The 20,567-nt window shown below is 45.8% G+C and overlaps 2 protein-coding genes across 2 annotated transcripts in view; both read left to right on the top strand.

Annotated features, from left to right (window-relative positions):
- Brwd1 (bromodomain and WD repeat domain containing 1) overlaps positions 1–6,858 on the top strand; it is a 99,625-nt gene extending 92,767 nt beyond the window's left edge. The window contains exon 42 of the mRNA XM_042687230.1: positions 4,995–6,858. Coding sequence (XP_042543164.1) covers positions 4,995–5,386 — 392 coding nt within the window. The 3' untranslated portion in view covers positions 5,387–6,858. The remainder of the gene's footprint in view (positions 1–4,994) is intronic.
- A 1,382-nt stretch (positions 6,859–8,240) lies between these two features.
- Psmg1 (proteasome assembly chaperone 1) lies at positions 8,241–18,759 on the top strand. The gene is made up of 7 exons (XM_042687233.1): positions 8,241–8,414; positions 9,261–9,367; positions 11,839–11,990; positions 12,555–12,617; positions 15,754–15,952; positions 16,970–17,106; positions 18,567–18,759. Exons 1-7 carry the CDS (start codon positions 8,284–8,286, stop codon positions 18,636–18,638), a joined length of 861 nt encoding a protein of 286 aa, XP_042543167.1. The 5' UTR covers positions 8,241–8,283; the 3' UTR covers positions 18,639–18,759.
- The last annotated feature ends 1,808 nt before the right edge of the window (positions 18,760–20,567 follow it).

The following is a 20,567-nucleotide window of genomic DNA, read 5'->3' as shown; positions in this document are numbered from 1 at the left end:
AAGTAAGTTTTAGAAGCTCTTAAAATAGAAGGTTGTTAAGTATACCTGGGGAGTTTCAAATTTGGGATTTTTTTTAACCAAGTCTTTTGTGTAATCTGCAAAAGTTGTTCTCTAATAGATTAATTTAGTGGGAAAATACCAAATTTGAGTTGGGGTCCCCTCACCCTTTTCTGGATTTGATGTCAGGTGGGGGGCCGGTGGGTTCACAGTATTGGACCCTAGAAATCTTCAGTCATCGTCTCTGGCTAAAGGTAAATGACTGCAGGCTATCTTTCCCAACTATGGCAAGATGATAGATTCGTTGGATTTAATTACCAGTGCTTCAGTATACTTCCTGGTTATAATTTAAAGTTTAAATCAACTTTAAGGTAAGTGTGTTCTATCTATTAATAATGAGAATTTGGGCTGCTAATGAGAAGGTAATTTACTGACTAACAGAAACAAGATCAGCTCCAGGCTATATGGACTCTAGCAGCTTCCCCGTTACTTCTTTTGATTAAAATGTGGTTGAAAGTTGAAGGAATCTTTAATTTTTAATACATGGGCCAGACCTTGGGCTGTAGCAGCACATTTAGTTCACCTGCAGGATCCTAACAGTATCTTACAGGGTCCCATCACAAAGGCAAAATTACTCATTTTCCACTTCAACGTAAGTTGTCCCCCCCCCCCCTTTTTTTTTGGTGGTACATCAACAGAGCTTCCAGCTTATTAGGCAAAGTGCTCTACCAGTTCTCTCTCCCTCCCTCTCTCCCTCCCTCCCTCCCTCTCTCCCTCTCCCTCTCTCTCTCTCTCTCTTTCCCTCTCCTCTCTCTCTCGGTCTCCTCTGTCTCTCTGTCTGTCTCTCCCTCCCCCTACTCTTCCCTCTCTTCTCTCTCTGTGGTGGCCCTTAGACTGTGGTCATGTTATTATCCACAGCCTTCTGTGTAGTTGGATCACAGGCATATGCCACCATGCCCTGCTTATTGGTTGAGATAGGGGCCTCTGTAACTTTTGGCCTGGGGCTGGTCTAGAGTCACAGTCCTCTGGATCTCTGCCTCCCAACTTAGAGGTGTGAACTACTGTAGCTGGCCCCTGTGTAGGATTGTTTAAAAATGTGTGTGAGGTTTTGCAGAGCTGTGGGTGGAACCCAGAGCCCCCAGGATGCCAGGGGATGGAGGTGTCTAATGTTCTCACTCATTCATGAACCAGTTTGCAGCCAGTTACAATAAAGGCAGCTGTCATCTTAAGCCAAAGACTTAAAAAAAAAAAACCCAACTCTGAGATAAGAGGGTGTGTGGGGTGTAGTTACACTTCTTGTCACTTGTCTCTGTCTCTGCTCCTTTGCTCTTGTTTTGGTGGTGAGTTCTCCCTGCAGGCAGACTACATGTCTGTAAGGCGTGAAAAGGGCATTTTGTGAATTGTCAGCCAATAGTGAAGTAACAAGGAGACTGAAAACCCAGGGTTTACTGCTGATACTTTATCCTGCCTACATTTTGTAATGTGGAGATGTTTTTTGCTAGTCCTGGGGCCTGGGTGCTGTCCCTGAGCTTCCTTTGCTGAAGGCTTAGCACTACCACTTGAGTCATAGCCCCAAGTCCAGCCTTTTCTGTGATTAATTGAAGATGAGTCTCATGGATTTACCTGCCTGAGCTGGTTTTGAACAGCTATCCTCAGATCTCAGCCTCCTGAGTAGGTAGGATTATAGGCATGAGCCTCCGGAGCCCAGCTGAGATGTTCCTTTTAAAAAAGCTAATTAGAAGAATATAAAGTCGGGGCTGGGAAGGTGGCTCAGTGGTAGAGTGCTTGCCTTGCATGCCTGAGGCCCTGGGTTCGATTCCCCAGCACCACATAAGCAAAAAGAAAAAAGCCGGAAGTGGCGCTATGGCTCAAGTGGTAAGAGCGCTAGCCTTGAGCTGAAGAGCTGAGGGACAGCGCCCAGGCCCAGAGTTCAGGCCCCATGACCGGACCCAAAAAAAAAAAAAAAAGATATAAAGTCTCTCAACACATACTTTTATGAAACAGAGTCATCATTACAACTCTTGAGACCTATAAGAATGGCTTTTTAACCAATTTAACATGAATTGCTTTCAAAGAAAGAAAAATGCATTGTGATGAGCTAGGTTGATTGGACTTTTCTCAGCCCCTCCCCCAAAGTTGGAAGTTGGGTGTGACTAAGATGGTGAAGGGCAATCCAGGTTCACTGAACTTCCCGTGTTTGGACCAGGTGAGCCTGCAGTGTTGACACCTCCGCACTACACAGCAAAGGTTCCACCAGTTTCTCCAGAGCCTCTTCCACCTGTGGGACCCTAGCTTAGAAAGGGTGAGATCACTGGTAGATAACACACAGCTTGCTTTGTGAGTGCTGCATGACAGCGGGCAAAGTCCCACCTCTAGCCACTTTGAAAAAAGGTTTGAGGGAGGAAGGGTTGACTCACCATGGATTTTACACCAGCCATACCACCAGTCATGTCAGTACGCAAAAACCGGTCACAAAATAGTCATTTTAAGGTAGACATTCTTTTTTCTTAAATATTCTAAATGTTTCCATGAAAAGATGTTGACTAGGTTGAATTTTTATAATGTTATGATGTGTTACTTTGGCCTGAGGTTTTGTTGAATACATTTAAGTCCTTAAAATGTGGAAACTAGACAGGTGGGTTTTAAATTAGAATTGTCATGTCCATGCTGAACTTGGTTCATAGACCATTGAGAGCACACACAGGGCTGAGTTACAATTTAATGTCACCCAGGGAAAGCATGGCTTACTACCGCAGCACAAACCTACACTGCTGGTATATCTTGGTTCACATAGGGGACTAGTTTCAAGAAAGTATCAGGGCCTCTACTCCTCCAAAAGATGGGACTCCAGGACAGGTCTGATAGACCATTCAGGAACTGTAGGACTTGTGGAGTCACACTGAAGCATTGGTGTTAAAATGACACTGTCACACGTATTCCTAGAGCAGCAGCCTCCAGTGCCCTTAACACTGAGCACACGTTCAGCTTCTCGCTTATCTGTATGTCTTCTTAAAAACAGCTCCTTTCTCAAGGATAATAAAGCACGTTATAATTGATCAGGTTCTCTAACAGTTAACAAAAGTATGCATTTAAAAACACATTGCCTCACCAGGCGCTGGTGGCTCATGCCTATAATTCTAGCTTTCCAGGATGCTGAGATGGGAAGATTGTGTTTTAAAGCGAGCCTAGGGCAGAAGAGTCCATGAGCCTCAACTGGAGGTGGAAGTATGTATGGCTCAACTGGTAGTGTGCTAGCCTTAAGTTAACAAGCAAGACTGAGGCCCTGGGTTCAAGCTCCAGTACTGGCTCGAGAAATAAATATATATCAATAAAAACAAATCCCCACATGGTCTCATCTTTCGGTTGGCTTTTAACTGAAATTCCTTCTGTGAGATTCTCAGTGTATCTTCTCAGAACTTAGTGTCAACAGTTTTTTGTTTTGTTTTTTTAATCAAGTTGGAGTTGGTTGCACACAAAATAGTTCTCAAATTCTTCCTCTGGATAGTTCTTTATTTCAAGTTTAGGTTTCCTTAAACTTTTTTTTAAAAACCTACCTTCATTTTTTTCTTACGTTGTCAGTCTAGTCATCACACCTCAGTCATCACTCATGTAAAGACCTGCCGTTACTTGCCATCTTGTAACAATAGCTTTCACAATACTGCACTATCCAACTGACCCAACACCCTGCAGTGTGTGTCTGCAGCTGTCAGCCAGCTACAGTCCTCTCCAAGCATGGAAGGGCCACGATGCCCTTGTAACTGCATTCTAAATTTGCTATATAATTTTAAAACTTCACTCTTGGGTCCTATTGATAATAGTTATCCAAGATCAGAATAACGTGTACATTTTGGACATAGGGTTGTCTCAACATAGCAGTTCACAATTATTTTAAGAGGTAAAATGCTGCATCCAAAGCCCTTGTCCTCTCTCAAAGAAGCAAGAACTTGCTCCACAGAGCAGCACTGTGACACTTGGTGTGCCCACTACCAGGATCCTTAAATATCACCAAAACGGCACGGGAGCCACACAGGTTCAGCAGAGTTGATTGGAGGGAAATGTCCCACACAATTTTGGGAAAAGTATTTTAGGGGGAAATTCAACTTACTAACTAAATCCTATGGTCACATTTCCATCCCAACTATTATGTACCTTATTAATAGTTTTAGATAGTTGGACTCTTCATGGCTACAAAATTGGCTTAACAAATAATTCCTAAATTTAGGGGCTAATGAATATTAGATAAGTGCCAAATATAAGATATAATTGCCAATATAAGTGCCAATATTTTAGCTTGAGACTTGTTTTGAAGAATTTTGCTTTGAGACAGTGTTCCAGTGCTTGAAAAAAAAAATCTATAATGCATGGAGTGCCAATCAGTTGCCAACTTTTTGAATGAAGGAAATGCTGGTCTTCTGTGTGATGCCTGAGGATCTCTAGGTCAGAGCAGGTATGCTGTCATGCTTTTTTTTTTTTTTTTCCAGTCGTGGGGCCTGAATTCTGGGCCTGGGCACTGTCCCTCAGCTCTTCAGCTAAAGGCTAACATTCTACCACTTAAGCCACAGTGCCACTTCTGGCTTTTTCTGGTTATGTGGCACTGAGGAATCGAACCCAGTGCTTCATGCATGCAAGACAGGCAGTCTACCACTGAGCCACCTTCCCAGCCCCTGTCATGCTTCTAGATTTCCTTCTAGAAAGATCACAGCTTGCTAAGTGTTTCAAAGTAGACTAGAAATTACACCAAAAGTTTAAAACATACATGGTCTTGTTTTTAAAATGGGTTTTTCAAATACTTTTAGGGGAGAGTTTCTGATGCAAAGTCTGTTACTGTGTTAAGTATCAGCAAATCTCAGGCAACAGGTGAAGGAAATCTGAGGCTCAGTCAGTCAGTGTCAAAACAGCATTAGCATTTGTTTTTAGGTTGGACTGTAAAGTGTTGTTGAGGAAAATCTTGTGTTACAAGATTTTTGCATTTACGTGACCTTTCACTCGTTTTTCAGAATCTGTTCCTAGAGACAGAGAACCCCATACAAACATGAGAACATGTACGCATCACCTGACGGATGTAGTGCAAAAGCCTAGTGAGACCCTGAAAGCAAATGTGGTACCTGAGAAAGTTCCCCGCAGATGTGCTACTGTTGCTGCAAATAAGATAAGGATAATGAGTAACCTAAGAGAGACGATTTCAGGAGCAGAGAATGTCTGGATTAGGAAGAGTAGCAGAAAATTGCCCCACCGAAATGCTTCTGCTGCTGCTAAGAGAAAATTACTGAATGTTTATAAAGAGGAGGATACACCCATAAATTCTGAGAATGAAAAAGAGATAGAAGACATTAGTAGCAAAATGCTTTATTTTAGACGGTTCAGATCCTGGAAAGAAAAAGCACAATAGTGACTATGGAGAATTCAGAAACGGCTTCAGTGATCTGGAGCCTCAAGCCAGCAGAGCTCACCTGGCAGCTCTAGGTCCGTCCCCCAGGGGGTCTTCTGAGGAATTTTCGAACATCCATTCTCTTGGGGGGGTCATGGCTCTTGGGCAGACCAGAAGTACAGGGAGTTCTGAGGAAAGTGGAACTATGGGGGGAAAAGAAGGCCCAGGGCCTGTCCATCACAGGATTGCTTTTCTTTGACAGAAGGTCAGGCTTGGAGGAAATCTCTCCATGCTTTCTTCAGAGGGAGGAAATCTGAAATGTACAGAATATGCAGGAAGGACAAATTTCCAAGGTTGGAAAAGAAAAAGGTCAAAATCTCAGTCTGATGTTAATTTTAAGGGCTCTTCATTAGTGTATACAAATTCTGCCCATCATGACTGGTGATGTCACTGCTGAAATTAAAGGAACGAAATTAGGCACATTTCCAAGGGGTCCCATGAGGCATCTGGTGCTGCTGGGTGGTAATTCATATCCCAGAGGTCCACAGCAAGTGAAAAGGACCATGGAGTGCTGCTTCGTGGTGTGACTTAGTTCTACAGTAGGTGGAGACTGATCAAACCACGCAATGGCTTATTTTGGTCCTAACATCGAGATTCACGTTGAATGTCTACTTGGTATGTGTAATTCAGGGAATATATATTTTTTTTCTATGAGAGCTATGAATGTGATTATTCCATTTTTCCTCCTTTCATGTAGCAGCAAAAATTAAGAGGCAGGCTTAATTAGTCTTAATGAAAACAAAAATACAACAAGATCCAAACAGTCCTATTTTTAGATGATAGACTGTCCTCCTGTTACGTGTATCCACAGCACCTTAAAAATTAGAATTCTGAGCAAATTCACCATGGTCTCATCACAACGAACTTTAACGGCAGCATGTCTAGCCTCTTTCATTGTGGCCTTTGATAGGATTAGGAAATCTGGTCATAGTACTACACATGATTTTGTTGCAATGGGGTTTAATTTGTTGTTAATAGCCTTTTGTTAAAATTAAGATCACACACTGTGATCTGTGAATGTACCATCAAATCTTTTTTAACGTAAGATGTTACTGGAAAAAATTGTCTCAAGCAAGTTGTTTTCACATTTAAAAATATCTGTGAGTATTAATATATTATTTGCACGTGTAAAATCAGAACCAGTAAAATACAGAAACCTGGAAGTTTCTTTTTTTTCTTTCACTAAGAGTAATGCATATTTTTTGTTATACAAATGGACCAAAATGTCTAGCTTACTTGAGAAATTCATTTGTGCTTGCATGTCTGTTTAAAAGGACTTTTGCTTTTAAGGAAAAACCAGAATATTCTAACCTACAGTGTATCTTCTTTGCTCTTTTGAAGTATACTTTAATTTGAAGAACTGTTGTCCAGTATCTTGTTATTTATTAGTAAAGGTGAGAAAAGGAATTCCTAATAAACTGCTATTATTTTTAGGTGCTTGGGGCTGAATTTTTGAACTTTAATGGAATGCTTGAATTTATTTCCAGTCTCAGATTTCATGGAAATTCCTTATTTGGTCATATTACGTTTGAGGATACTCAAATACCATAAAATGAAAATATTTCAGTTTCAGTGAAGGCTTACAGTTTTAGTGTGATGAATTTAAGCTTTGAATTTATCATTTGTAGTGGCAGGGCTAATTTTTGCCACAATCTGAGATTGTATTGTTGGCCTTTTATACTGGAAATCCCTTTTATGGTTTAGTGTTTAATTTGAACATGTGTTTGCTTTCTAAAAATGTTTGGCCTAAATGTGTTGTAACTGCACGAAACAAGCATTTGTTTAAAACTTAACATTCTTGTTAACTGTTCTCTGAAATGTCTGTGGCATGTACATCATAGCCAAATGCATCACCGTTACAGTCATTTTAGTCACTTTCAGAAAAGATGTTTCATAGCACAACTGAGAAAATCAAATTGAATATCTTAACTGGTAAAAAGATCATTTTACAAAAGGACAGAGACCAAGCAATGCCCCAAAATCTTTTCTGCGTTTCCTCTTAGACCAATGAACCTGGAATCCCCATGCTTTAAAATACCATAGTGAAGATCACTCTCATGAATACAAGACCACCAAGTTTTTTCTGGCTTCCCAGCTGTTGAATACTTTGGCTAACGAAGAGGGAAGACCAGTTTGACCAGGATACCTTAAGACGCGATGCTTTTTAGCGAGTGTAGTTTAAGGCTCCATCTGACCCCAGAGCAGTGCGTAGAGCGGAGGCGCGGCGCAGGACGCGGCCTCTCCCTGCCGCTCCGGGCAGCTGGTCTCGGGTGCGCGGCGCCACGGCGGCCCTCCTCTTCCCCAGGCTGCGGTAGTGTCCGCTGGAAGCCGGCCGCACGGTCAACGTGGAGGGTCATTCGGGGCAAGTTTGGCGCTGCAAGTGGCCGAGCTAAAACGCTCCTTCTGCATTCTCATAGAAATGATTCTAGCTCAGCTCGACAGTCCCCAGCGTTTGACATGCGCACTCCTGTGCTCCAGCAAAGTCACTTCACAGCTCCGGGCCGCGCTGTGCTGCTTCCCGCTCTCGGCCGTGTCCCGGCAGGACTGCGGCGGGTGCGTGCGCACCGACCCCAACCCCGGTCCCTGCCAGGAGGGAAAGGCCTGGGGAGCGGGCGGCCTGGAGGCCGCTCGGGTCCTCGTCCTCCACGGCGTCCGCTGCAGGGTCGGCTGGGGACGCTGGGAACGCGGAAGGAGCTCGGGGAGCAGCGTGCGCTGCAACGCGTCGTGCTCGGGGAACAAAGCAAGCGTGGCAGGGGGCGTGGCCAGCCGACGGGGGCGGAGAGGAGGCGCGTCCTGCAGGGGCGTGGTCGAGCGGAGTGGCGCACGCGCAGTGCCGCGAGCCAAGTTTCCGGCGGGTCATGGCGGCCACGTTCTTCGGTGAGGTGGTGAGGGCTCCATGCCGAGCCGGGACGGAGGACGAAGAGGAGGAGGAGGAAGCAAGAGAGACTTCGGAGGACACGGAGGTCCGGCGGCAGCTGGCGCAGAAGAGGTCGGGCTGCGGACGCGGGAAGCCCTCGTACCTGGCGGCCCCGCGCCCACCCGAGAGAGCTCGCTGTGGGGCGACCGCGAGGAGCTGCGGCGGGCCGGGGGCGGGGCGGGGGCCGGACCGGGCCGGGGGCGGGGCCTGGAGGGGCGGGGCCGGGCCGGGGGCGGGGCCTGGAGGGGCGGGGGCGGGGCAGGCCGGGGGCGGGGCCGGGCCGGGGGGCGGGGCCTGGCGGGGCGGGGCCGGGGCAGGCCGGGGGCGGGGCCTGGCGGGGCGGGGCCGGGGCGGGGCCGGGGCGGGGCCGGGCCTGGCCCTGGGCCTGGCCCTGGGACTGGAGGGCGTCGGCCCCGCGCTGCCCCCGGCACCCCGGGCAGGACCGCGTGGGGCTCGCCGGCGCCCCTGCGGTGGCCGCCGCCCTCCCGCCCGCGGCGTTTCCCGCGGTGCTGCCTGGAGCCCCGCGTCCTCTGGAGGCCGCACCGGCTCCTTACCCCGGTGCGCTCTCTTCCTCGCTCAGGTGACCTTATGTGGCGGTAGCCGGCAGATGAACTCAGGACCTGGGCGCTGCCTCTTAGCTTTACCGCCTGAGTCACGTCTCCGCTTCCAGCTTTTTCGTGGTTTACTGGAGATAAGAGTCTCATGGAGTTTCCTGCCCAGGCAGGCTTCGAACTTGACTCCTAGATCTCAGCTTCCTGAGTAGCTAGGATGACAGGCGTGAGCCACTGGCGCCCAGCTGTAGTTATATTCTTCCTATATAGTTACACGGTTGAGGCGTGCGCATGGATAAGGGCCTCAGCACCATTTCCTTTTGGATAATAGGTGCATCTAAATCCTGGTTTCTTCTTTCTTGAATAGGGAGGTGCAGCTTCTTAGAAGACAGACAGAAACAACTCTGGACGGTTCTCTGCTAGAAAATCATCCTTGCTCAAAGTTTATAATTGCTATAGGAAATAATGCAGTAGGTAAGTTAAAATGCAGAAGACCAGACATTTAGACATTTAGTTGAAAGAAGTAACTTTTATTTTCCACTAGAGATTTTTAAAAGTCATGGTACAGAGCTGGGTGCCAGTAGCTCACACCTGCAATTCTAGCTACTCAGGATGAGATCTGAGGATCATGGTTCAAAGCCAGCCCGGGCAGGAAAGTCCATGAGACTCTTATCTCCAATGAACCACCAGAAAACCAGAAGTAGTGCTGTGGCTCAATTGGTAGAGCGCTAGCCTTGAGCTGAAGAACTGAGGCCCAGAGTTCAGGCTCCACAACCGACTAAAAAAAAAAAAAAATAGTCATGGTACAGTAACTTTTTAAGTAGGATACATTGCCTTCTCATGTTCACCACCATGTTTCTTAAGGCTTATGGAGTTTGAACTCATACTTGGGCCATGTCCTGTGCATTCTTGCTTTCTCTCTCTCTCTCTCTCTCTCTCTCTCTCTCTCTCTCTCTCTCTCCTACTCTCCCACTCTCTTGCTGTCTCTCACTCTCTGTCAGTCCTGGGGCTTGAACTCAGGGCCTGGTCACTGTCCCTGAGCTTTTGCTCAAGATTAGCACTCCTCCACTTGAGCCACAGCACCACGTCTGGCCTTTTCTGTTTAGTACTGAGGAATCGAACCCAGGGCTTCATGCATGCTAGGCAAGCACTCTACTACTAAGCCACCTTCCCAGCCATGTCCTGCTCTTTTAACTCTCTTTTTGTGCTGGTGCTAGGGCTTGAACTCGCACTTTTTTTCTTTTTCTCTCTCAAGGCTGGTGCTCTACTTGTAGTTATTTTTTTTTGCTGCTAGGGTAGACCAAGCCTGATGGAAGGAAAGAAGAAGATAGAGCCCTCAACAGAGCAGATCAGGATGTATCCATCACCGCACAGGGGCTCCAAGTATGGCCAGGCAGAGTCGGAGAAACAGGAGCAGGGAATGTGGGGGTTTTAGGATTTGAATATAGTTGAGTGTAAGAGTTTTTTGGAATGTCTTTGTGGTTGTAGCAGACCATCCTGTTTTGGATTTGTGATGTCCTGGCACCTGTAGCAGATGGTGCACTTTCAGATAAGGCTGGGGTGGGGTTTTGCTGAGAATAGTTCAAGGATAGGGATTCTGATAATCTCCTTCAGGGAGGAGATTTTTGGGGGTGGGGTCCCCTGGGAGGGTGGTCTGTGGGCCATAGAAACGACATTAACTTATGAGAAGCAAGCAGATTCCCCTCATTTGCTGGTTAATGGATGATAAGAGTGCCATGTACTTTTCTTCCTGTTGTTGCTTTGAATTGGAAACATACCATCTCTCTCCCGAAGCTAGGAGTACAAGTGTGAACCACTGGCACTGGCAGGGGCCCTTCCCCACTGACTTAAATACAAGATAAAAATAAGATTTATCCTGTCATGGCTGGCTCACGTCTGTAATCCTAGCTAATCAGGAGACTGAGATCTGAGGATCATGATTCAAAACCAGCCCAGGTAGAAAAGTCTGTGAGACTCTAGCTCCAATAAAAAAAAAAAAAAGCCAGAAAAAGCCAGAAGTGGTGTTGTGGCTAGCCTTATCCCAGAGAGGCTCAGGGACAGAGCCCAAGCCGAGTTCAAGCCCCAGGACTGGCAAAACAACAAAAAAGAGTTAGAGAAAATAGTTTTGGCTTTAGGAAATGACAGTTCAAGGAATGATTTCTAGTGTGCAGAGGTTTACTTAAGTGTTACTGCAAACATAGTGAGAACTCCACTCCTTTTCTCTTGGTGTGAATAGTCTTGGTTGGTGGGTTGAGCTAGAAGACTCTAGAGGTTAGAGCATTATCCAGGATGCATATGCCCATGGATCTTTATCACTTTAGAGGGTTCATAGGCTCTGAGGAGAGCACTGAGGCACCCAACTTGAGATCCCTTGCCATATAAGGGACCCCAAGTACTTGCACAATATAGTGTGTGGTAGGTAACTTTTCCCTAACTTACATGAACTTCTGCTGGCCTAACATTGATCCAAAGAGTAGGAGGTGTGTGGATCCCCGCTGGCGGGTTGTCTTCCGTGTGCAGTGGCCTTTCTTCCTTGCACTATGGCCTGTCACTTCTTATGGGCCTCTGTTTCTTGTCCTGCAAAGTGGCCTTAGGTGGTCCCCAGTGGCTGTTTTAGCTCTGAAATTCTAGAGTACCCGGAACTTTTTTTTTTTTTGTCGGTTGTGGGGCTTGAACTCTGGGCCTGAGTGCTGTCCCTCAGCTCTTCAGCTCAAGGCGAGCGCTCTACCACTTGAGCTACAGTGCCACTTCCAGTTTTCTGGTGGTTTATTGGAGATAGGAGTCTCACGGTCTTTCCTGCCCGGGCTGGCTTTGAACTGTGATCCTCAGATCTTAGCTTCCTGAGTAGCTAGGATTACAGGCGTGAGCCACCAGCGCCCGGCTACCCGGAACTTCTTTACTGGCTTGGAGCTAAGCACTCACTCACCTGAATTTTTTCTTCACAGCATTTTTGTCATCATTCGTTATGAACTCAGGAGGCTGGGAAGAAGTTGGTTGTACTAAACTCTGGAATGAGTGGTGCAGGGCAGCAGACAGTCTACATCTGTGCCCCACAGACGCTCTCTGTGTGTTCTATCAACTGAAGTCCGATCCCTCGGTACGTGGGGCTTCAGGACTTGCTTGGGCTCTGGGTCTCTCGGTGGCTCTCTTAGTGTGTTCTTCATTCTGATGGTCATTTCCAGTAAGAGATTAATTTAGATTTCAAAGAAGGATCTATATGCCAGTAGCAGAGTTGAGAAAATGAGTGTTGTTCAAGTGTGCGTTAGTCATCTTTCTGCCACTGTAACAAATAGGCGAGGTTCTGGATCCATGGTTGGGCCTCCCTCTTGCTGTCAGGCTTTTGGTAGGATCCTCATGTTTCATCAGGAGTGTGTGGCTAGTAGCAAAGGCACTCACCTCATGGCCAGGAAGCAAAGTGAGGATGAGGAAGTGGTAGGGGGAGCCCATGACCTCTTAAAGGACACACCCCAAGGACCTCAAGGCGCTTAGCACCATTTGGGGGTTGGGGATGGACACTTGGGGAACACCGGGGCCTTTGGGGGGCATTCCAGATCCAGACTAGCGGTGCTCATTACTATTCACATGGTATCTATGTGGTGGTAATTTGAGGTGTACGCACAATGTATTGTACTTACAAAAATGCTGGACTTTGACTTCTCAGATCCTCATCTGCCAGTGTAGTTGCTATGTTGCTGAAGATCAACAGTATCAGTGGCTGGAAAAGGTAAGAGAAATAGAGCCATGTTGCTTAGACTGCAGGGAGTCGCTGCTTCTCCAGGGTCAGTATCTTTTCACTGTAACCTGTGTAGGCAGCAAGTACAGGGATTACTTACAGACTGTAGGAAATAAAAGAGACATAGAAGGGTGTCACTGAACTGACCAGGGGTGGGGGGTGGCACAGGCAGTGGGCATGGGGAGGAGAGATGTGGAAAGCTGACCATTTGCTGCCACCCACTCCAGACCCAAAGTGCTACATCTGGTTTTCTTCACATTAGGCCTGAATATTGAGTCTTCATTCAAGGAAGATAAAATTGCTCTAACACTTGAGCTCCGTGGCATGAGTCAGGGGAAGCCAATGGTTGAGTCAAGAACTGAATTCCAACAGGATGTTTAGTGGGGAAACACAGTCGGCCAGCTGTGTATGTTAGTTTGAGTTTTTGTTCTCTGAAATGCCAGACTGCTTTAGATTTCATCCCCCCCCCCCCCCCCCCCCCCTGGTCATGGGGCCTGGTTGCTGTCCCTGAGCTCTTCAGCTCAAGGCGAGCACTCTACCTCTTGAGCCACAGCGCCACTTCCGGCTTTTTCTGCTTATGTGGTGCTGAGGCATCAAACCCAGGGCCTCATGCATGCAAGGCAAAGCACTCTACCATTGAGCCACCTTCCCAGCCCTGAGATTTCAAGTTTTTTAAAATTAGTTTTTGAATACGTATATGTATGTAATGACATTTTTAGGAACTAAATTTAAACACAAATTCATTTGTCTCATATACAGCTTGTTAAATACCTTAAAGGAATTTCCCCCTTTGGGATGTGGGAACATTTCAGATTTTGATTTGTAGTTTACAGATTTTGAGGTTACATGTATGTCTGTGTGTGACTATGTGTAGTATGCACACATGCATATATAAGATGCAAATATATAAGTAATATAGTTTGATTTGTAATAGAGACAAAATTGTCTGCTTATGGGTACAGTGTGATTGCTCAGTCCACATGTGCAATGTGTGATGGTCAAATCAGGTACCTGACAAAATCTTCACTGGACACATTTATCATGTTTGTGTTCAACTGTGTTTGTTAATGATACAGGCCTGAAGGCCTCATATGCTCCCTGAGCACACTTCAGCTTAAGTTATAGTATTTTAACACTGATATTAAATTTAAACTCATTAGAAATTTGACGTATACATTTTTTGAAATAGTTAGCTTTTCAACACTCATCAAAAATTAGCAAATGCAATTCTTTTTTTTTTGGGGGGGGGGGGGGTGTCAGTCATGGGGCTTAAACTCTGGGCCTGAGTGCTGTCCCTGAGCTCTTCAGCTCTAGGCTAGCGCTCTACCAATTGAGCTACAGTGCCACTTCCGGTTTTCTAGTGGTTTATTGGAGATAAGAGTTTCACGGACTTTCCTGCCCGGCTGGCTTTGAACCCCGATCCTCAGATCTCAGCCTCCTGAGTAGCTAGGATTATAGGCATGAGCCACCGGCGCCCAGCAAATACAATTCTTCTAATGAAGTGTTGTAAATATATGTGTGATTTTATAGTTAAAGTAGGTATGTGTATTTTTCTGGGGAAGATCAGAATGTGGTAGGAAATAGCTATCTTTCTTTGCACTGTAAAATTAAACAGGGTAAGTCGGATGTCAGTGGCTCACGCCTGTAATCCTAGCTACTCAGGAGGCTGAGAATGGAGGATTTTGGTTTAAAGCCAGCTAGGGCAGGAAAGTCCATGAGTCTTTTAACTCCAATGAACTATTCAAAAAAAGCCAAAAGTGGTGCTCTGGTTCAAGTGGTAGAGTGCTGGCCTTGAGCAGAAAAGCTCAGGGACAGTGCCTAAGACCTGAGTTCAAGCCTTACAACCAGCAAAAAAAGAGAGAAGGATTTTTGTATATCTATCAGGTTCACACGCTTCAAGTGATAGAGGGAACACTGAGGTCTAGTGATTGAAACGTGCCTACAGTGTTGTAATTCAGAAATGACCTTTTGCAAGAATCATTTGTCAGGTACCATTTGTGGTGGGGAAGAAATGGGCGTGGCTGTGTGCTGCCTGAGACTCCTTTGCTGTGGATGGCGGTCCTGCGGCATGCTCAGCATCTGACTGTGGACTCATCACAGCTGCACTTAATGTATCTGTCGATCTAAGTAGCACTGCCCTTAGGTCCGAGACAAGGAAGTGACTTAGAAAGCAGGGTCCACGCTGCCTCCAGATCAGGGCAGCAAAGCCTGCAGCTTCCAGTGCACGTTGCACCCCTCTAGATGAGAGGTGTGACTGACTGTTGTGGGAGCTGAGAGCCAGAGCAGTGTTTTCATTCTGTAACAGGATTATGGGTTGGTTTTGTTGTTCTTGTTCCTTTCTGTATTTTAACAGTACTGGGGTTTGAACTCAGGACCTTGGGTGTTGCTCTACCACAGAAGCCACACCCACAGCCCTCCCCCTCCCCTTTTCACTCTCCGAGTTGCCAGGGGCTGGCCTTGAAATTTAATCCCCCCATGTAGCTGATTATAGATATGGGCTACCATGCTTGATTTTTATTTTTATTGTGTGTGTGGGTTCCCTCCCACCCCATATTGAGGTGTGAAGTCAAGGGGCTTTTTGCTTGCTAGGCAGGTACTCTATTGCTCGAGCCACATCTCTAAGCCCTTAAAATATTTTTTTTAGTGGTACTGTGGTTTGAATGCCAGGCTTTTGTTAATTAGGTGGGTATTCCACTACTTGAGCCATACCAAATCCCTCTCCCCACTTTAGCTATTTTTCAGATACATTCTTCCATTCCTGCCTTGCCAGCAACTGGCTTCAGACTTTATTCCTCCTATTTATGTCCTTCCACATAGCAGAGGTTACACCGGTGTACCACCATGTACCTGTGTATTGGTTGTGATGGGGTCATGCTCACCTGCCTGGCCTGGCTGAAAACCTCCTCTTCTCCTTCTCTGCATGCCAAGTAGCTGGAATTATAAGTGTGAACCACTGAGTCCAGCCCAGCTTGTTTTTGAGTCAGGATCTTGCTAACTTTTTTTTGTCTGGGTTGGCCTTAGACATCGATCCTCTCATTTCTGCCTCCTAAGTTGGGATTGCGGGCATTGACCACTATGCCATCCCTCCAAATTATGTTTGTATAATTTGAAATCAATTTTGTGTTAGGTTTTTGGCTCTTCTCCAAGGAAGAACTTGCAGATAACTATTCTCACATGTCGACATGTCACCGACTATAAAACCTCAGAATCTACTGGCAGCCTTCCTACTCCTTTCTTGAGAGCCCTAAAAACACAGCATTTCAAAGACTCTGCTTGTTGCTCACTTCTGGAACAACCAAATATTGCACACGGTCTTCCTGCAGCAGGTGGTATTTAGTTTTGTACTTTACATTGTGGGTCAGTGCCTGTTGACAGCTATCACTGTCACTGCTAGAGCTCTTCTGGAAGTTGCTTGTTCAGAATATTGGCATTGACACCAGTATATTGCTCTTAATCCTCAGTGTCTGTTGTACAAGATAATTTGATTTGGATTTTTAAATTTTCTGGAATAAGGTATCTGACAAGAGCAGCTCAGAGCTCCTGACTAATTCAGCCTTGCTGTTTCCTTTTGGTCTGTGGTAACTCAGTGCAAGCCAGTGATAGGTATAAAATTACTGGTGTATGAAAGTTAATTTATCAAAACAGTTTTGGGAGCTGAAACTTGGTAGTTGCTTTAATTTTTTTTTAAGGAGTTGAGTATTTTCTATTGTGTCACTAATGATATAATGCCATCATGTCAGCAATAGATAACCAGTTATTTTCAGTAGTTTAGATTTTACAATATACAGTTATTTGTTATATGTATTATTTTTAGGTAGAAAGCTTTTGTTTTTTTTGAGACAGATTATTATTTGTTGTTGAGATGTACTGTGTAGCCCAGACTGCCCTTGAACTCGAGATCCTCTTGTCTTAGCTTCATGAGTGCTGAGATCAGAGGTATGCTTCACATGCCTAGCACCACAATGGTGGTTTTTTTCTTTTTTTTTTTCCCCTTTTCATCTTAAGTTTATTGGAACAAATGACTAAATAGCTTGTAGCATGCACTCTATGTTATTTGTGTGTAGCTTACATCATTTATTGTAGTTAGTAAGATTTTGCTCCTCGATTTTCTTAGAATTGTCAATATGTTCAGGAAATGCAAAATAAGTATTTGCAAAAGCTTATTAGGAAAGTTTTTTGTTTTGGAAGAAGATATTCATTATAATTAGTTTAACATGGCAGTAAATGCCTTCATCAAAAGAGGCCACGGACATGCCTTTTTAAAGTAGTCTATACTACGTAAAGTGTTTAGTTTAAAAGTCATGGACTAGACAACTGGTGACCTTTTCCTTGTGTGTTTCTAGTGCTGAGTTACTGTCAGGTGTGGAAAATCCCCGCGGTTCTGTACTTGTGTTACACGGATGTGACGAAACCAGACATCGTTACCATTGAAGCTTTCAAGCCCATACTGTCTTCCATGAGCTTCAAAGACCTGGTCACGGTACGGTTTTAGTTCATTGGAATTAACAGTCAAATTGTTAGGGGTTGCTAAGTGGCTGCGGGACAGCTTAACCCCTAAGCTGCACATGAGAATCCTCACTGCTCAAGGCCCAGTTTCCAGTCTTGCAGCTTCTGGTGTGGCTGTTTCCCACAAGGTAGCTTCCCGCATGGCAGCTTCTGGTGCAGCAGCTTCTGGTGTGGCAGCTGGCATCAGACTGACCCTTCTCTTCTGGATGCACTTGTTTATCTTTTTTGTTGTTGTTGCCAGTCCTAGAGCTCAAACTTTGGGCTTGGGCTGTCTCTCAGCTCCATTTTGCTCAAGGCTAACACTACTACTTGAACCACAGTGCCACTTCCAGCTTTTTCTGTGATTAATTGGAGATAAAGAGTCTAATGGATTTTTCTGCCCAGGCTGGCTTTGAACCACAATCCTCAGATTGCAGCCTCCTGAGTAGTTAGGATCACAGGTGTGAGCCACCAGCGCCCAGCTTACTTGCGTGTCTTGATGAATGTTTTCTTCTTCTGTAGAGACTGCATGCTTTGAAGGTAGTGGTTTGTGGCAGGAGAGATGGTTGTTCTGCAGCATGCTGGGTTTTGTTGTTTGCCTCTTTTTATAAGCGTACATTTGTTAAATGGAGGCAAGTTTATTGCTCTGTCTCCACACATTTGTAAAATGATCCAGTCTTCTTGCCCCGCTCCCCTTCTCAGTCAATTTCAACAGGCTTTATTATTGTACTTCCATAGTTGCAAATCCATGTCAACCATGTTCAGCCTCCATCCTCCTTGTTAGCCCAAACTCCCTTGCAGTCTATTTTTTATTCTTTTTAGGACCGAGTTTCATTATGTGGCCTCACCCAGGCTGGCCTTAAACTCATTAGGTAGCTCAGGCTTGCCTCCAACTTTTGATGCTTCTGTCTGTCTTGTGGGAGGTAGGATGACAGGTGCACTACCTAGCCTGGCTAAGTACTGTTTTCTTGGTGACCAGATGCAGTCAGCCTGACTTAGACCATGGTTTCTGTCTGATGAAAGTGGGGTTTTAGAACAGTTGCTATCAAGTTGTTGTTTTGAGCCCGTGCTGTGGTCACCCAAGGGGTTCCTTAGAGCTGAGGTGGTTCCTCAGTCAGGAGGGGTGCTGGTGAGACACTGAGTACCCCAGGAAAGGCAAAATGTGGGGTCCTGGGAGAGAGCAGTCCTGCAGTAGATGACGGATTTAGTGTGGGTTGGGGCTGCAGTGAGGAGCTAGGGAGCAAAGCATGCCAGGCAGGAGGCAGTGGGGGGAGATGTGGGGAGACCACTGGGGTCACTGCGTTTGGGTGCCCTTCTCCTTCTCCCCTTTCCCTTGAATGAGGGGAAGAAAGGCAGTCTTTGTTGGCTTGATACCATGTTTCTTAATCTGCAGCATGGTGAGAGAACACATACTGCCTCCAACCAAAATCTTCACATCTTTGTCTCTCCTTCCAGGCTGTGCCCCGATGCTCAGAGATTCTGAAGAAATTGACCTCAAGTGAGACTCAGAGTAACATTTACACGTGACCCTGGAGTGCTGCCCACTCTGTCCAGTGCTTTAAGGGCAGCAGCTGGAACTGTTTTGTGTCTTATGGGGGGGGATGACTATTTTGAGGGTGATAAAGCAAAATAAAAAGTGTAATTGTGATCCCTTCTTTATGGTGATGCTCACTGCTGTAGTAAGACACGCTTATTCCTCCTCCATCCACTAGGTGGGAGTATTGCCTTGAGTTTTTAAGCTAATACAATTCTGAGAAGCTTTGGGCTGCCACAGGTTGTTTTAAATGGCCCAGTATAGTTAGACACAAGAAGTGCCTAGAGATGTCTGAAGTTGGGGATGCTCTCCCACCTGAGTTATGCTTCAAGCTCTGTGGATTTTTAGTTGTGTTTTCAGATAGGATCATGCTGACTTTTTGCCTAGGTTGGCTTTGAACTGCTATCTCTCAATCTTCATCTCCTAAGTGGATAACAGGTGTGAGCTACCACACCTGGCTTAAATGTTGGTGATTTGTTGTTGTTGTTTCCTTGGTAGTACTGATGTTTGAATTCAAAGCTGCAGGCGGCTTGCTAGGCCGGTGCTCCACTGTTGGGCCATGCCTCCAGCCTTAGTAGGTGATTAGAAAGATTGCATAGTTTGAGATCTATATTGTTTTTGTTGATTTGTTTTGCAGCTGAAAATCTGTAAGGTAACAGAATTACATACATATTCAAAATGAAGCAAAAAAAAAAAAAGGCGTACCTGCCTGACAGCTTGCCTCCACCTGCCCGCCCTCTCCCAGGCTCTCCATGAGGTGCTGTGTGAGTGCCAGCTCTGCATTCTGTGACACCACTGGGAAGGGGAATTGTTCTGGGGAACTATCATACCTGACTGAGTTGTGAAGGTTAAATTGAAAACGATAGAGGTGAAAAAATGCTTCTGGTCACCTGTTTTCCACCCTTTTTCATTATGGAACCCTCCATCTGATTGCTGTAGGCCGTTTTCTAGGTTCAGTTGGTTGACTGACCTTGGCGTTGGTTGGAGGGGGCTAGAATGTACTGTTTTCTAACTTCTTGAATAACCTTGGTTTCCTCGGCATATCAGGTTTTAGAGATCTTGTGCATGGTGCATTTGTGCACATACCCTGATGGTACAAAGGGAAGCATTTCCTCCATTGCCGAACAGTTTTCATCCATTCAGAAGCGTGTGTGTGGAGCCGTGGAGTAACCTGAGTCCTGGAACCCAGGAACCGGTGCCTTGTCTGTGTCGTTAGTAATGGTGTGTTAGCTCACTTTCATTGTAACAAACACCTGAGTTAATTACCTGTGAAAACAAAAGGTTTATTTTGGCTCATGGTTTTTTTCTTTTTTTTTTTTGGGGGGTCCAGTCGTGGGGCCTGAACTCGGCCTGGGTGCTGTCCCTCAGCAGCTCAAGGCTAGCGCTCTACCACTTGAGCCACAGCATCACTTCTGGCTTTTTTCTTTTTGCTTATGTGGTGCTGAGGAATCGAACCCAGGGCCTCAGGCATGCAAGGCAAGCGCTCTACCACTGAGCTACCTTCCCTTGGCTCATGGTTTTTGACATTCCTGTCCAGCTCAGTTGACAGCGTTGTTTTGGGCAGCACTTGATATGGGAGGTGTGTGGTTGAGCAAAGCCATGCTCCTCAGGGCTTGAAGCAGAAGAGGAGATGATGACGAGCCAGGTCCCATGGTCCACTTTGAGGATGACCTCAAGTTTCATGTGAAGTTCCATCCCCTAGCACACCATGGACCAAACCTTTAACACACCGGCCTTTCTGGGACATATTAGATCCAGATTATAACTGTACATCTTTAATCCTAACTGCTCAGGAGGCTGAGATCCACAGAATCATGCTTTGAAGCCAGACAATCATAAAAGTCCACAGGACTGGCCAGGTGCCATTGAAGCCAGACAGTCATAAAAGTCCACAGGACTGGCCAGACGCCACTGGCTCACGC

Source organism: Dipodomys spectabilis, unplaced genomic scaffold (assembly GCF_019054845.1).
Source record: "Dipodomys spectabilis isolate Male_0828 unplaced genomic scaffold, ASM1905484v1 ptg000107l, whole genome shotgun sequence".
NCBI classification, from domain to species: Eukaryota; Metazoa; Chordata; class Mammalia; order Rodentia; family Heteromyidae; genus Dipodomys; species Dipodomys spectabilis.
Note: the sequence above shows the minus strand (reverse complement) of the source record. Positions and strands in the feature narration are given on the sequence as shown.

What these genes read in the sequence shown, in the direction of transcription:
- Psmg1 (XM_042687233.1), top strand. Translation starts at nt 8,284, where the DNA reads ATGGCGGCCACGTTCTTCGGTGAGGTGGTGAGGGCTCCATGCCGAGCC. An exon ending in TATAGGAAATAATGCAGTAG is followed by an intron (nt 9,368 to 11,838) that starts GTAAGTTAAAAT and finishes TTTTCTTCACAG; the next exon opens with CATTTTTGTCATCATTCGTT. An exon ending in AGTATCAGTGGCTGGAAAAG is followed by an intron (nt 12,618 to 15,753) that starts GTAAGAGAAATA and finishes ATTTTGTGTTAG; the next exon opens with GTTTTTGGCTCTTCTCCAAG.